Here is a 17,140-nt window from a genome sequence, read left to right on the forward strand (position 1 = left end):
TAATTGTTGATTTTTTAAGTTTTACTCCTCCCACACACTTTGAACACATTTAAACTTATTAGAACACACTTTTTTGAACACATCTTTTGTGTTTGAACACGCACACGAAAATAGCAAAACATTAAACAAACAAAAAAAAGCTGTACGCATTGTAGTATTCGTGTTTTAGATTGAACCCCTGGCATTCACCAATTCACCTATTTAGGGATTTTTTTTTCAACCTTATCCTCCTGGTGTGAGCGACTTGGCCACCGGGGGCAGCATACTACAATCATGCAGACACTAACGAGGAAGCATTTCATAACTCCTGCAAGTGACTGAGTAAACTGCTGTAGTAGTCTTTTTTTTTTTTTTTTTTTTTTACAGAGGATAAAGAATATATACCTGTCAGTATTATTACATTGTCTGGATACACGTGTTGATATACCATTTGTGCTCAAATATCCATTGCTTAAAGCGTTCTAATTATACCGCCACACAGATGCTATTCGTTAGCCCGTCAATAGCTTTTAGCATTGTTTTTTTTTTTTTATCAAGTACAGTAAATACAGTACAGCTAGTACAGTGCAGTTAATACTCCCCCCAAAATGTTGGACAAATAATGTAAAAGACCCACCTCGTTAAGTAACGGCCACTATTTATGAAAATAGGGTATACAAACAAACTCCAGCAAGGTGAGCATCCAAGTGGTAACAGGTTGCTACGCAACTCAAGGGTGCAGTTTGTGTTTGTGTGTGTATGCGTGCTCACAATATTAAACCGCTGCAGAAACTGGTCGTCACCCAGGAGGACGTAGGCCTTGAGTAGGTATTCATAGTACGAGTCAATTCCCGCTCCAACTCCACTATCTAGAAATAAAGCGTACATCCATCTTAATGTGAATCATCGCACAAACAAATGCTTCGACTCCTCTGGCCTTTGTACAATCTAATCGTCCCGTCTCCTGTCCTTCTTCTGCCACCAGCTACTTCCCACCTCATCTACTACCGCTCACCTCTGCGGACCCACTCTCCTGAGTGGATGTTGATGGTGGTCCCCACCAGATTGCTGTTCCTCTGCCTCTTCTCCCAAAGAAAGTCCAGGGCTCTCCGGGCATGGGCCTGCGAGCGTGAGGAAAGTTTCGTTTCGTTTATTTGTACAGCACACGTATCTGACAATGTATTTCCGCAAAGTTGATGTAAAACACGTAAGCCCAACGAGCAAGGTAAACGCGCATTTCAGAACTGCGAGAGAGTATTTTTATCTTGTCTCGAGACTAATCGGGATAATCTTATATCGTGTGTAAATGTGTGTTGGTATGACAACTAAAGTCATTGAATCCTTGAAAGTAACACTGTATTTACGATAAAAGCAGTCAACAATAAAATAAAATAAGAGAGGAGAATTCCTCAAATCCAACCTCAAATACAGGATCACCAGTGAAGCGACTTAAGGCACCAAACTCCAGGATGATGGTTCCCGCGCACGCCGTACAGGTGTCCGTTTCCGTGCCCGTCCGCGTCTCAGGACCCCTGACACCGTACCTCAGGTTCACCTGTGGAAAAAAAATTTTTTTTTTAAATCTAATTAACTTACCTCCTCAAATAGTTGCCTCTACTCTAATCGGCGCAGTACCCAAAATAAAAATTAAAATTAAAATGCCAGTTTTTATAAGCGGCTGGCGTTTTTCACCCTGGGGTAAGGAAGGCCGCTGCTGGTGTTGAAGGCTGGCAGCAGTCGGAGGCCCAGGTCTTTGGCCATGTGCAGCAGCTCGTCCTGGTACCACCGCATGTGTTGGCCTTCTTCCTTCAGCATCACAGCCATGGAGTGGCCGCCCAACAGACCCCTGAACAGCATTAAAAAAATTTTTTTAAAAAAACAACACGCTCGTCATAAGGAAGCTGGAGCAGGTTAGTTTGCTTGTGAGCGTCTGGGCTCGAGATGCGGTCTACAGTAAGTCCCTGCCAGTGTTCTCATTTTGTCTTTGTGCGTTTGACTGTTTGTCCAGTTCAATAAATTGACGAGAGCGCATCGGCTCTCTTTGCCCACATACAGGATATACCGCGCAAGATACCACAGTAATAATAATAACACGAAGCGTGTGTGAAGTTTCACAACTGGTGTTACAAAAGATATATTTAAATTCTAAACGACAAGTTTTTCAGACACACCTCGTAGGTGAGAAACCGCATGCCCTCAAAGGACGATTTGCCTTACCCGAGGACTCGAATGTTGGTTTCAAAAACCGACACCACGATGTCATTGTCCAACCTGACGTCTGACAGGACTCTCCTGACCGCAGCCTCGAACTCCACCGTCTTGTTCAAAAGCTGACGGACAGATCGAATAATTGCCGTTAAAACGGCTCCACTGCAGACATATTGGTCATGTGATCGGTCCGTGGTGCAAAAAAACATTGGGAACTGCTGACTGAGAGTATACGTGAATGTCTTTTAAGGAACATTTGAAACACAATACAGCTTTGTGCAATTTTAGTACACAAACACATAAAACAGGTGCTCACCACAAGAGTATCCAAAGTGTCTATGAGGGTCAACGAGAACCTATAAGATACAAACAAAGGTTATCCCATGAAAGGACATACATTGAAATACAGAAAATGATTGTAGTACTAAAAATCACAGCAGTTGTTATTGTATGCAAATAAAGCCCAGCTCCAGTTTGCTGTAACTCCATAGGCATGTTATCAGTATTCAACAAAATTATTATTACATATTACTAGTCCCACTATATCACTGATTTTTCTGTTAAACATATAAATTTTTCCTCCCATGAAATGTCAAATAATACATCCACCAAAAACATAAACATGCATTTGTCAATTATACCGTAATGTCTCATGAATAATGCGCACCCATATATAAAATGCACCCCCAAAATTGACCTCAAAAGTCTGGAAAACCCTTCTACCTATGTATATTTATAAGGCATGATTTTGCTTCTACCCACATGGTCAAAACATCAAGTATTTTCTTATTTTTTTTTCAAATAATTATTCAGGAGTTAAGCACTTTATTTGAACACATAATACTTTTGTTTTATTTCCTTGCTCTTATTTTGAAATACACAGCCCTACTTTTATTTAGTAAATGAGAAAACGCACACACACAATTGTGCTCATATGTTTGATTACCCAAGATTTAATTTTGTTTGAATGGGATTCAAAGCATTTCAGAAAAGCACTATCATTAAACAAAACATAACCATAAAGAGATTAATGATGATTCTTGTTCAGTCATCAGTCATATCAGCCTCCTGGACGCATCCCTGGTGAGGTCCCACCGGGAGGAGACCCCGGGGGATGACGCAGGATACGCTGGAGAGACTACGTATCTCGGCTTGCCTGGGAACGCATCGGGATCCCCTCAGAAGAGGGAAGTCTGGGCTTCCCTGCTGAGGCTGCTGCCCCCGCGACCCGACCTCGGATAAGCGGAAGACAATGCATGGATGGAAGTGTACAGCTTTTTCATAACCACTAGATGGCGGCATACATTTATAAAATGTGAACTTTTTTCCTCCATTTGCCCCTATACCTATGTATAATGCGCACTATTGACTTTTGGCAATTTTTCGGGAGGGGGGGGGGGGGAATGCGCATTATACACAGTAGACGTATACCGTTATATGACGGTAGTTGTTCTGAGGCACTCTGTAACTGTCGCTTTAGTTAGTGATTCCTAAACATTATTTAAAATACCAAATGGCTTTTGAGCGCTCCTTAAAATTGCCTTTTTCCTCTTGTCCTTCATTCTTGATAACCAACTTACATCCCAAATATAACAATTTAATCACCTTTAAACCAGCTTTTTTGGTATTATCTAGTTGCTATGCCTTCCTTGTAATTTTTAAAACATTGTTTAATCACTCATGTATTTTAAATAGTAGTAATAAGGCTCGAAAGTTGTGTCTCTCAACACACGCAACCCTGTTATTAAATATTTTTTTAGCCAGCTAGAAGAAGCGACCCTGAGCTACATAACTCAGCAGTCCTCTCTTCATTTTTTTCCCAGCTTTTTCAGCCATAGTGGATTGTCGCTCAAACGAATGCAACCCCGTAACTCATATTATCATAAAAAGTCATTAATAACAAAGTTTTTCTTTTTATTATACAGCTACGTTTGCTCTTTGTCAGTTAGCGTAGAAGCTAACACAGCTAGCATGTACTCTTGAGCAAAAACAAACCCAAAAAAAATGTGCATGAATTTGCAATAAAAGTTTACTTTCTTTGGCAGCACATGACAAATAATATAGTTCATAAAAAGTGAACCGTTGATGGTTTGCGTTGAATCAAACCAAATGAATCAAATTGTATGATGGATTATTATTATTATTATTATTACGGACAGTATACTGTATTCTATTCTTCTTACTTTCCAAGCGCATCGTCCACGTCGCCCCGACTGGGTTCCAGGCCTCGTACTCTTCCTCTGCATGTTAAAGGCATCAACTCGTCGGCTGGGTAAGCATGGTCCTTGGGACAATGGACAAAGGCATTTTTCTCGCAGAGTATAAAAATATGGCGCTGGCGTCAGGTACAATCGTTATCTACAAAACCATCATTTGTCAGGATTTTAAAAAAATATAAAACAATAATCATAATTACATTTGTTGAGCCATTCACATTGCATCATCAAAGAGCGCAAGCCCTTTTCAAAAGTGGTCAATAATTTGTAAAAATAACAGACACACATGGAGACTGACCTATAATATCTATTTGTGAAAAAATATAACATTGACCAAATATGGACAACGGATACTTCGCCCCAACGCCAGCCATATCCCTGCGAGTATTGTTATATTGTCTGTCTACATGTGCTGCTGCACCGGGGTTATAACATTGTGACACCCATGCTAGTTTCATTAGCTCTTCTATGGCATTTTGCATTGTGTGTTAGCATTAAGATAAGAGCTTGAAGCCTCTTTTATGAAGAATTGTTCACCATCTCCAGCTGCCAAAGGTGCTGCTCGGTATCTCAAATTTCTGCTCACAAGTCAAGGCAGAAAAAAATAAATGCGATAAAAATAAAAACTGGTCGAGCGACGCGACGACTTGTATCTCGAAAAGAAAAAAAAAGTCAGGTCACTCGTAAGTTGAGGTACTACTGTACAGTTAATAAGGCTTTTATGATGTCTTGAGACAGATGGGGATTTTTTGTTTTGACATCTGATCAAATTAAGAGCAATGACTTACCATGTAATTCTGGTACGCGTGGTCAAACATCTCTACCACTTGGGTCCTTTGGTGAGGAGAGAACAGACTCACATCTTTATGGACAATTGCTATGATTAATCAGGATGAAATCATGGTTTCGCTTGCACTCACCTCAACTTTTGCTTCTCGTCCCGCGACATGGCACGTCCCAGGCTACAGAACGCCGGGATCAGCATCAAGAGGAACAGCGCGGCTGGCATCGTGGCCAGATGTGCAGCCATGTGGATTCGACTTGATTTGGCTCTCGATTAGTCTCTCGGCGTTTTATTTCAATAGTAGCTAGAAACTGATCAACGGCACTGAAGGATTACACAGTGAAGCCCCAACCACTTGCAATGAGCAACAAAGTTGTAAATGTGTCATTTCACTGGTTACAGGTATGTCAGGTTACCAGGCATTCGCATGTAATTGTTTACTTTTCCATGATGTCACCCGGATCGACTGGAAGCAGGATGTGTGACACGTAGCCCAAATACATTGATTAATTGTTAATACATTTCTGGATGTGTCAACTTGCCTGAGAAGCAACTTAAATCCACTGTCACTTTCTGTACGGCCATGCACACAAGACCAAAGGCTGTTGACATCACAAAGGCCCTTTCCCCAATGATTTGATTAGTGCAAATAACTGCCGTTCTTGTCGAGCAGCTCTTCATAGCGGTTACAGTCATCGGGGATGTTGGATGAGTTGAGCGTGAATGTTAATAATTCCCAGATCTTGACTAACAGGTTTCGTCATCCCAGTCAGAAAAGAGACGACCACTTGACATGGTGTCAGTAGCCCAGTTAGCTTGTCCGCTAGCCGGTATGCTAACTCGCCGCGGACACGGCAAAAAAAAAAAAAAAAAAAAGAAATCTAATAGGACAACGATTAAAAATTATTCCTTTTGGTCAAATGAGGAAAGTGGTGGCATTATGTTTTCTTTCGGTTAAAGTCTAAAAAGAAATCGGTCAAATTAGCCGTCTTCTGTAGTTTTTTTCCTCCTTCTGTTTAGCCTGCTGCTGCCAAGCTTTGACAACATCCGCTTCCTGAATCTGTTGTATTTTCCCCCGTGTGTTGTCTCTCATGGTCTAAAACCTCAAATCTCTTCCATACCAAATTTGAATTAAAATGACATAAAGGACACTATCATTTTATATTTCTGTTAGTTTGCATATTTATTATCAATAGGGTTATTCCTGATGATTCAGCCTGTCGTGAAAAAAAGAAGAAGCAATGCCTGTCAGTCTAAACTCAGGTCACTAATTCTGAGAAAAAAAAACAAGTGTCACGATCAAAAAAAATCTGAGAAACGGAAACAACACTCTTCTTCGCAATCGGGTTGTTGTTTTTCACGTCGCACAGCAAGGTCTGGCTCGGTGTGTGTGGTCCCCATTAAATTAGATTCTAACGCTATAGGAAAGTCAAATTTAAAGCAAACATCCAGCCAGTTCTTTTACTATTTCCCGTTGATGTAGATGTCTTTGCTATTGCCTGTAAAAGCCGAATGCCGCTCGATCCATCCCAAGGTTGACGTTTAGTACGTTTTTAATTTAAAAAAAAAATCCAATAAGTCAAACTTTAATTGACTTTAATTGTACCCAACTCACACTTGGATTCTAGTGGACGTCTCCCCGGTGTTTGTGTGTATCGCTTCAGGTTTTCAAGTCAAAACCTCATTTCCCACAAGGCTTTGCGCCCGCAGAAGCGTTCACGTGACAGGTCACATGAACAAACCGCGGAGCGAGCCCATGAAACATGCTAAAAATCCCTACCCGGCTTCCGCTGAAGTCCATTACTTGACTCACACTTGCAGGAGAAGGGACGAGTTGTAACAGGTAGGCAGTTTTCTCATTTGCACTTTTCGACGGCTTCGCTAGAGCATACACTCCACCTCTGAATGACTTTCAATTTTACCTTGATGGAAATGCTTTTAATGGTAGTGTTCTATTTTTCATCGTTAATCTAGTTACTATAGTACATGAACCTGCTTTTTAGATTAAATTGCATCCTGAAACTTACTTTGTAAAACATTTTCACTGCACTTACAGCGTTTTATGTTATTTCAACTGCATTTTTTTGACTGTATTTTTAAAATGTATGTAATTAAATGTTTGCATATTCACGTGGACCAATCAGCTATGTCTCAATCTGCTGGGAAGAAATTGACAGGCCTAATTGCGGCCACATTCACTCCATTCACTTCTCAAGGGTATGTGACTTTTTATTTTAATTTTATTTTTTTAAACCAAAACCTTACTTTACACTTCATTTTTTAATTTTAAATATGCAGGGTGTCCCAAAAAAAAAAAAAAAAAAGTCACTATACACGTCCTATTTTTTTATATTTCGTTTCAGGTATCATTAGAGGTCACGTAACAGAAATAACCCGTTTCCTCTTTATGACTATGATGAGCTTGTAAACCACGCCTGGCTCACCTTATACTGATTGTGATGGCTTCCTATTGTTCTTTGTTAGCGTCTCACAAAGAAATATAGCTACAATACCACCTATCAGTTCTTCAACCCAAATGAAACCTGAAATGAAATGGAAAACAAGGGGAGTGTGTACTGTAGTGACTATTGGGACAGCCTGTTATATGTCATGGAAAGATACAGGCGGGTGGTGAAACAACCGACTGGAAGAAAGCTGAATAAGCACATCTAAAAAGAGGACGTCCACACTCACATCTGCAGGCTCAGCGAGAAATTAGTCTTAGATTGTTTCGGAGGTCATATCAATGTGCAGTATTACGCTCCAAATAGCAAATTAGGTGACCCTGGGAATTTGTCACCCGCTTGTATCTGCAAATTAGCTCCATCTTGTAGATGTTATTTTTGCCAAACGTGGAGGCCTGCATGTGTTTTCCCATGACAGTGAAGTCAACTTATCAGAGATTGGACCTTATATTGACTACTTGACAGAGAAGCAAGGTGTAAATAAAATTTTTGGTAAGTTTACACATGGATGCATACTTTGAATACTGTGCGTGTGCGTGGGTGTGTGTGCTTGTTCCAGTCTCAATCGATCTTGTTTGCGCATCTCTGCTAACCATATATGCGCAACCCGTTTTGTTAATTTGTCACATTTGTTTGTTAAACTGTCTGGAAAGGCAGTTGCCAAATGTGCATTTGGTATCTGGCCCTTCAGTGGAGATTTGCCCGACTTAATCAACATCCTAATACCACCACAATTGTCAACTGACGATGACAATAAAGATTCTGTTCTAGAAATTACTTGTAAATGTTCAGAAACTGAGGATTTAAAAAAAAAAAAAAAAAAATTCACAAATACTAATTAGGCCTTTAAATTATGTAAAAAAAAAAATAAAATCTGAACAAAGAACCTCAATCCAAACATTTAACAATTTAGTTAGTCGGTTCTTCGTCAATACTTGGCATACTCTGTTGAATGCAGAGAAGAGTAGCCAAAAATTGTGCTGGAGTAAGAGTGTCGTTACTTGAGAAAAATAGAGCTTGAGGAGAAATTAGACCTCCAAACAAAAATCACTGAAAAGACTACTCAAGTAACGAGTAACTGGTGAGTCATTCCTGATTGGTTTTCTTTTTTTAAAGAGGGCATGAACGTTAAATTGACAAATATAAAATCGAAAGTTGCAAATTCAAATATTGGCCGACAATATTGTTTTAAAACTATATATTTGTTATGATGAAATAACAAACTAAGGCAAATGTAGCAACAATTACATATTTAAATACAGATATGTATTCATTAGCTTTCTTTGTCTACACACATGAAACAGCATAATGGGGTCACCAGGCAAAGATGATTAACAATCATAATAATTTGATTATATTGAGCCTCGATGTGGACTCCCCCACTTTTATTTTTTTCCACCGCTAACGTAACCTTTTGCTTATTATGTGCGCTCGGAATCCCGTGTTAGTCTGTTTAAAAAAAAAAAAAAAAAAAAAATACAAATAAAAAATGAAAAGAAAATGACACGAGACCGTACTTGCTCGCAGTGAACGGCACCACCGGAGAGGGCATGTCTCTCAGCGTCGCCGAGAGGAAGTTACTGGCGGAGGACTGGTGTCGGAAAGCCAAGGGAAAGTAAGTCTTGGGGCGGACGCAGGAGTTCAGAACATTCAGGGAGTGACCGAGACATTATTACATTTGTCCTCGTAGTCAATCAGGAAGAAACGTAGGGCAAATCAACAGAATTCATGCATGCATCCATTTTCTAGCCCAGCTATCTTCGGGATTGCTTTCGATTATTTTTCTTGGGCACGTTACACGTTTACCTGGCTACTTGTTGCTAGTTTTGAATTTATTGGGCATAACTGGCCACCGAGCCCAATTTAAAAAAATAAATAAAAATAAATAAATCAATCAATAAAATTAAATAATAATAAATTTAAAAGGCAGGAAGTCAAACAGACTTTAGTCCAAAAGCAACACTACGAGAATAATGAGACCTATTTCCAGATTCGTTGCACAATTTATTCTATACTCTGTATTCAATACGAAACCACATATCATAACAACAATGCTACCTTGTACGTCCATAACTGTTGTTTCTGTGTTAATTGTTGTGTACAGAATGGAGGAGGTGATTTTGCACGTTGGCTGCACCAGTCTCAAAGATTCCCAAGAACTTGTGAGTTCTTCTTATCAGTGTTGATGATAACCGCACGCTTGTACAGTTAAAATAAACATGACCGCTGAAAATAATCCACACTCGATCATACACGACGCAACGTCAAGGTGTCGTTCAGTTACTGTAACGCAATGTCTCCGTTTGGTTCCTGGACCTTCGGTGGTGACTCGCTCGACTTAATACTGACACGATCACGTTGGAATTATAGAAACCTTCAATGGTATACAAAAACGCAATACAACAGTGTGCAACTGTGTCACGTGTATTATCTGGAGCAGTTCACGATCAATATTTGTGAATTCGGTCCTCAGAACTGTGAGGCGGATGTGCTAACCAGTCGTCCACCGTGCCGTAAAAAACAAACCATTTTGAATAAAATATATCACTCCATGGTATATACTATTTATTCTCTGCAAAGAACGACTAATATTACTGCAGCTAACTGAGAAGCTGTGACCGTCTCAATGTGCAGTTTAAGTTACATTTTCCAGCAGTGCTGATTCTGAAGGCCCTGGACAGATGAAATGGATATGGAAACACATAGAGGCCAAAAATCTGACTGGACAAAAATAATAATCTACTGAAAACAGTGCAGCCGAGTGAAACGCTCAGGAAATGAGGAGAATATACAGTTTAAAAATGAATATAATATCATGTAGCCAATATGACAGTTATGGTCGTAAATGTAGGTCAGTGCTTCTGATTGTTCGTTCAGGCTCGCCATGCCGTGGAGATCGGGGTCGACGGGATAGCAGTCATTGCGCCCTCCTTCTTCAAACCTCGCTCTGCAGGTATGCGCGGCTTGAAGCGGAGGAAACTCATTGAAGTCCACATTGAGGTATGGTTGCGTGGGAAGAATAAAACGAGAACCAAGATGTGCATTTCCTCCCTTAGAGTCGCTGAGGGCGTACCTCCAGGAAGTGGCCGGCGTGGCCCCGACTGTGCCCTTCTATTACTACCACCTTCCAGCTCTTACTGGCATTAATTGTGAGTCTTGTCGTATTCAATCAGCAATTTTGAGGCCTTTGTTTAAGAGTTAGACACTACTTACCCAAGGTTTGGGATATTGGGCTTTCAGGAGGAACTTTGCAAGCGGAGCTGACATGAGCGCTCCTGAAAGCAACTCACGAGGCCACACCCCATTAACTTATTCACTGCGAGCCTTTCCAGTTAACATGGATATTTGACCTCTAAAGCCGTCAATGGCAGTGAATGTGTTAAAGGCACAACAACACACCAGATACTTGTTTGTGTGTGACTGACTGACTGACAGCTTCAAGCAGGTGTTGGCAACTAAGTTTGGCCCCGGGCTAAATCTTTTCCTGACAATTCAATTGTGGTTCTGAAATTAATGTTTTCGTCAGGCAAATCCTGCCTTTCCCACTAAAAAAAAAGCGATTTTTGTCATTTATACTGTTAAGTCGTGTACAAAAATGTAATTTAATGACTGTATTAATATACAGTACATTTGTGTTGTGTTAAAGGCTGGTATTACTGTGTGACTGCTGCGGCGCCTCTCGGTGTCGTGAAATACACAATCGTATTGGTCGACGTCAAGGTGTGCTGTCGTTGATATGTTACGCGACACGGAAGAGATCCCCAGAAAATCCAACATGCTAGACTTCTGACGTCTTTGCGCTATTGTCGGGCCAAATCGTTGGTCGTGGATTATGTCACACGACAAGAAGTTTTGTTGTTCCTGACAAAAATATGTCAGGCCCGATCTTGGAAATTGCCTGCGATAGCAAATCGGGCCAATATCGGGGCTAAAATCCTGTTGTCTGATCTACGCATTATGTAGACATTACTTTACTCCACTGTAAACGCCACATTTCGGCAGCCGATCAGTGTATTTCTTGTGACGCAGTCACATGGGTTACCCGGCCAATCGGGTGCTTAAAGACTGAAGTGTGGGCGCTGTTCTCTTTTTCAAAACGGTTCATTTCTTTACATTCTATTTTACAAAACCAGCCAATTTCTGTAAAAATAATAATGAATGTTTTTTTTTTTTTTTTTTTTTTAACTTTTTATATTTTAAAGTGCTATTTTCTGTATTACCAAAAAAAAAAAAACTTTATTTTTTATTTTATTTTATTTATTTTTTTGTCGCTATAATGCGTGTTCTCTTTTTTCAAAGTGCCAGCAAGCGACTTGCTGGAAGGCATCGAGGCGCTCATTCCCTCCTTCCGAGGCGTCAAATTCTCCGGGACCGACCTGATGGACTTTGGCCAGTGCGTCAGCCGCATCCCGCCCCACTGGTCCGTCCTCTACGGCGTGGACGAGGTCCGGCGCGCTCACGCCGCGTGACGACACCGGCCTCCGTTGTCGCTAAACTCCTTCTGTTTTCCTGTCACGTAGCAACTGTTGGCAGCCCTCGCGTTGGGAGCCAGTGGAGCAGTTGGCAGGTCAGATCCTACACGAATCACCAAGAAAGTTTGGAATATTGAGCTGTGGGGCGAATGAAACGTTGGGTTTTTAAAACAACCGCATAATTGTCTTAGGACAGGCCGCTATGTTAAGGCTAGCCAACAATGCAAAACGCTACAGGCGGGCTAACGGATAGCATCGATGTTGCGGTGTTAAGTCCAGTTCAGTTCAGTTGTGTAGCCCTTAATCACAAAAGAGTCTCAAAGAGCTTCACAGGCCCTCAGTTGACAAAGATTGCCGACATCCCCGGATCTAAAATACCCAAACCGGCCTCATAACCCTTTATGCAACGCATGTTTGAACACAAACAATGCCGCTACACATGAAGACAGACAATATAAGAATACTCACAGGCATGTATTCTTTATCCTCTGCGAAAAACAGCTATTATTACTGCAGCCTACTGAAGAGTTGTGACCGTCTTCTATGTGAGTATACTGCCCCTGGTGGCCAAGGAGTGCAACCAAAAAGAACTGCACAATGTATTAAAACATCAACTCATGATGGACAAACTGTTTAATTTGATACATTCCATTTAATTATGTTGTTGTATGTTTTTATAAAGTACAATACTTTAGAGTGCTATTTGTCTTCCTGAAAACGCATTCCAAAACATTTTGGTGTTTTATGGGGCGGCTGGAACGGATTAATGGCATTTCTCTTCATTTCAACGTGAAGATGAGTTGAGGAACAAATGTTTTGACTTTTTACCGTTGTACTGAAATATTGAACAGTTGGACATTCAAAAGTTTAGAAAGGGTCAAATGAAGTTGCGCTGCGTTTTAGGTTCATCGTGAAATTGCAGCCTAAATCCCGATACCCCAAACTTCTTGTCAGGAGTGTATATGTTCCCCAAAACAAATCAGGCCGTACACGTTCAGATTTTGCTGTCATTCACACTGGTTCATCCCGCTTCCCCGCAGCACGTACAACTACCTGGGAAGTCACATGAACAAGCTGGTGTCCGAGTTTGAGAGCGGCAACCTTGTGCAGGCCAGGAGCCTTCAGGTACTGTTTTTGTTAATTTTATTTTGTTTTGTTTTTCTGACCAATAGTAGTTCTCAAACCGGCCATCGCGGTCAAATGTACAACTGCAAAATAACAACACATTCCTTTGCCTGGGTAGGGTGCCATTTGACAATAGCGAGACTGTGTGAAAGTAAACAATGGAATTATTTTTTTTGTCGAGGTTGTTGTTTTCTTTTTTTCTTTTCACACATTTTAGATCGGTTTGCATGGTGAGAAGACGCATGCATTCACTCCTTCCTGATCTCGGGGGGGGGGGGGGGTGGCATCGGGCCCCTGCGGCCCCCACTGGGTGGCCAGTTGCCCCAATCGGGGTGCCTCGATTGGGCCGGCGGACCGCCCTGGGTCCCTCGTTGTGGGAGGTTTCCCGGGTGGACCCCTGGGCCCGATCCCGCCCCTCGATTTGATCGGGTGGGGTTCTCGGCCTCCGTGCTGCGGGCACAGCAAATTACAGGACACTTCTGTCAATCTTTGTGCATGTAAAACGGTGTCAATTCATTTGCATGTGTCCGCAGGCACACGCCCCCCCTAGGACTCTTTGGCTGGGCGTGGGGCCACGCACTTATTGGGACAAATAACTCATGAATATGCAAATGGCTCGTGTATCCCCTCACTTATGCTCTCGTTCGGTAGACTTTTTTTTATAATGGACATGGTTAACCCCGCCGCACTTCAGTTGTCCTGCATGCTTCTTCTCCTGTCCTTATCCTGTTCTATCTTGTCCTGCCCCATGCAACACTCATATTTAATGTTTCATTGTTGTAGATAATGTAATGATTTCCTTCTGTCATCCTGTTTACAATTAGTGCTTTGTCTTTGTTTCTCTTTCCCCTCGAGAAACTTTGTTCTGATCGACTCCGATTCTCAATAAACTTCAAATGCTAAGAAACCGAAGCGGAAGCTTAAAAACTCCACTGTGACAGTAAAACTGTTCCGGCACAAAAGGGATACAGATCTTCCATTCTGCTTGACCGAACAGGACAAAAAATAAAAATAAATAACAACACTTGCAAGGAGCTGTTTTTGTATGTAAACTTTAGGAAACCAGTTCTTTGCATGAGCTTTTATTATATTTCACATCATACAGTGATATTTCTCTTCATTAAAATACACAACAACAAAAAAATGGTGTTGGTTTTTAGGGGCTGAAACTGTTTTTGTTTAAAATCTGTAAGCGTTTCCTGAACCCAGAAAGTTGGAGAACCCTTGCAATAGCTCTCCGTTTTTCAAATCCTATCCTTTGTCCTAATTTCTTTTTCTTTTTGAGCAGTTCAAGATGCAAGAGCTCATCAGCTATGCTATTAAAGTTGGTGAGTGCCAAGAAAATACAAAGTGTTCCCCGCAATATTGCAGTTCATTTTTCGTGGTCCCGCTATTTTGCAGATTTTTTTTTTTTTTTAAAACATGTTTACTTACTCACTTTAATACCCTCAAATGTGGGAAAGGAGAGCCACAGACAAGTATTTTATGCTTTGTGTTCACATATGTTTGTACCGTTTTAAAAAGTAACAGTCTATAGATGCCACAAAATGGCAACAAAGCACTTTTTTTTTTTTTTCTATTAGGCAAGTCTATTGCCTGCCTAAATGATACCTGAAAAATAACTGATACCTGAAGATATCTAAAGTGCTATCAAATGATTAGTACTTAATTACTTTCCAAAACTGGTCATTAATTATCAGCATTGATATACAGCGTTTTGACGCATATCGGCATTTGTCTTATCGGCAAAGTGGTTAAACTTCAGGAAAGTATTTCGTTAGTTAGGGAGTTCAATTTTTAGTGAACGTTCTAAAAGGTGCTGCTAACAGTAGGACCTCCCTGCACTTTTCATTCGAACTTAAAAAAAAAAAAAGATAAGTGAAAAATATAAAAATTTCAGTTATGTTGAATTTTGGGAAATCTTTAGTAACTGTAGAAAGCTTTGGCGAGCTATATGTTTGTTTTCATTGAACTTTTTAAGACATGCTGCTGAGCCTGGACGCTCCCTGCACTTTTTTTTAGAATTTTAAAAGAAAGATGTCTGTTGTCTAAGATTTAAAAAAAAAAAAAAAAAAAATTAAATGTATATCTTAACATGTTGCAAATCCGAAAATCTGTTTCACTGCCAGCCTTCCCAGTTAACATGGATATTTGACTTCTAAAGCCGTCAATGGCAGTGAATGTGTTTTAATGAACATATGCTTACGGGCATTTAAACAAAGTTAATTTTTGGAGTTTGCTTTATTCCAAATGTTGCCGCCAATATTATCCTTTCAACTCCAAATTAATATCGGCTTCAAACTTAACTACTAATAATCAGCCCTGGAAAAAGAAAAAAAAAAACCTTATCGGTCTAGCTCTATTATAGCTATATGTTTCAGTAAAATGAACATTTGTTTTATTCCCTAAACGGCATAACTCCCTATCGCAAATCTTGTCATTTCCTTGCTGGTCAGGATTCGACTTGGGCGTGAACAAGCAGCTGATGAACGAGGTGTCGGGCCTGCAGCTGGGACCCCCTCGGCTCCCCCTCACGCCGTGTCCTCAAGGGCAGGCCGTGTCCATCAAGCAGAAGTACCAGCACCTCTTCCCCATCCACTGACTTCACCGCTGCACTCCACTTCACTCAGCATTCATCTACTGTCTTCACAGAAATCTTACTGTTACACACACTGATGTAGTAATCATCAAGGGATTTTGCCTTAACTATTTTATAGCAAATGTACGTTTCTGTCAAAGAAAAAGTGGCATACTTCTTATTTTACAGTCATCTTCCAAGCCGTTTATAATTCATCAGTTAATGTTCAACCTGTGTACATGTGGCCTTGCTTTCCCCTGTGGATTAATTGAAAGAGCGCACATTTTGTAACGGGAAACAAGCAGCTGTGGAAAGCTGCAGATACTGCATTTCATATCCTTCAGATTTCGCTCCGTGTACGTGTACACTCGTTGTCCTCCCTAGTAAGACAATTCATACAAATAATTGAATGACTAGGGTGCACTTAGAAAACGATGGCGGAATATATATACTACTATATATACTATACTATATATACTACTAGGAATATATATATATATATATATAAGTCCATGTTTTTAAGGCCAGGTTAAAAACTCTTTCCCCCCCCCCTCCCGGACATGCTTTTTAGAGCATTTCCACTTTTAAATGATATTTCTGTCACCGTACGCTGTTTTAATTGTATTTTTTCACCTCTGTCTTTTAAATGTTTATCATTTATATTATTTTGTTTTCTTTGTTTTTTAAATGCTTTTAATCATGTAAAGCACATTGAGTTACCCTGTGTGTAAAATGCACTATAAAAATAAATTTGCTTTGCTTTACTAGTATGCAGTTAACCTTCCTGTGCTGCACTTGTAGCACTACTAGGCACAACTAATAGGCATGTGCCACAGACGAGTAGTCTCCTTATCAAAGATAAGTGAATCATTTCTAATAATTTATTGCCCATTTATTTTATATCCAGGATAAGGTCAAAGTACAACCCCAATTCCAATGAAGTTGGGACATTGTGTTAAACAAAAACAGAATACAATGATTTGCAAATCATGTTCAACCTATATTTAAATTGAATACTCTACAAAGACCAGATATTTAATGGTTAAATCACCTGTTCTTTGAACAACATTCAAACGTGTGGGAACTGAGGACGCTAATTGTCGAAGCTTTGAAGGTGGAATTCTTTCCCATTCTTACTCGATGTACAGCTTCAGCTGTTCAACAGTCCGGGGTCTCCGTTGTCGTATTTTACGCTTCATCATGCGCCACACATTTTCAATGGGAGACAGCAGGCCAGTCTAGTACCTTCACTCTTTTACTACGAAGCCACGCTGTTGTAACACGTGCAGGTTTGGCATTGTCTTGCTGTTATG

At 40.4% G+C, this 17,140-nt stretch overlaps 2 protein-coding genes across 6 annotated transcripts in view; one reads left to right on the forward strand and one right to left on the reverse strand.

The window, feature by feature from the left end:
• The window catches only part of edem3 (ER degradation enhancer, mannosidase alpha-like 3), a 19,868-nt gene extending 13,014 nt beyond the window's left edge, over window positions 1-6,854 (reverse strand). For 4 of the 5 annotated variants that reach the window (XM_061683418.1, XM_061683419.1, XM_061683416.1 and 1 more), the window contains exons 1-9: window positions 5,324-6,854; window positions 5,192-5,237; window positions 4,371-4,471; window positions 2,504-2,543; window positions 2,197-2,309; window positions 1,672-1,825; window positions 1,400-1,534; window positions 995-1,100; window positions 751-848 (exon numbers count right to left, since the gene is read on the reverse strand). In XM_061683418.1, the coding sequence (XP_061539402.1) occupies window positions 751-848; window positions 995-1,100; window positions 1,400-1,534; window positions 1,672-1,825; window positions 2,197-2,309; window positions 2,504-2,543; window positions 4,371-4,471; window positions 5,192-5,237; window positions 5,324-5,433 (903 nt within the window). In that variant the 5' untranslated portion in view covers window positions 5,434-6,854. The remainder of the gene's footprint in view (window positions 1-750; window positions 849-994; window positions 1,101-1,399; window positions 1,535-1,671; window positions 1,826-2,196; window positions 2,310-2,503; window positions 2,544-4,370; window positions 4,472-5,191; window positions 5,238-5,323) is intronic. The other variant, XM_061683417.1, reaches the window with a different exon arrangement.
• On the forward strand, window positions 6,520-16,594 carry npl (N-acetylneuraminate pyruvate lyase (dihydrodipicolinate synthase)). Its single transcript, XM_061683440.1, has 12 exons — window positions 6,520-7,030; window positions 7,332-7,404; window positions 8,071-8,144; window positions 9,180-9,267; window positions 9,757-9,814; window positions 10,530-10,605; window positions 10,709-10,801; window positions 11,952-12,097; window positions 12,173-12,219; window positions 13,165-13,249; window positions 14,538-14,577; window positions 15,706-16,594. Exons 2-12 carry the CDS (start codon window positions 7,334-7,336, stop codon window positions 15,849-15,851), a joined length of 924 nt encoding a protein of 307 aa, XP_061539424.1. The 5' UTR covers window positions 6,520-7,030; window positions 7,332-7,333; the 3' UTR covers window positions 15,852-16,594.
• The last annotated feature ends 546 nt before the right edge of the window (window positions 16,595-17,140 follow it).

This window comes from Phycodurus eques, chromosome 8, assembly GCF_024500275.1.
Source record: "Phycodurus eques isolate BA_2022a chromosome 8, UOR_Pequ_1.1, whole genome shotgun sequence".
Classification (NCBI taxonomy): Eukaryota; Metazoa; Chordata; class Actinopteri; order Syngnathiformes; family Syngnathidae; genus Phycodurus; species Phycodurus eques.

Bases quoted from the DNA above. Each gene is read 5' to 3' on its own strand.
- npl (XM_061683440.1), top strand. From the start codon at position 7,334: ATGTCTCAATCTGCTGGGAAGAAATTGACAGGCCTAATTGCGGCCACA. The intron at 9,268-9,756 runs GTAAGTCTTGGG...TGTTGTGTACAG, and splicing joins TGTCGGAAAGCCAAGGGAAA to AATGGAGGAGGTGATTTTGC. The intron at 12,220-13,164 runs GTCAGATCCTAC...GCTTCCCCGCAG, and splicing joins GCCAGTGGAGCAGTTGGCAG to CACGTACAACTACCTGGGAA.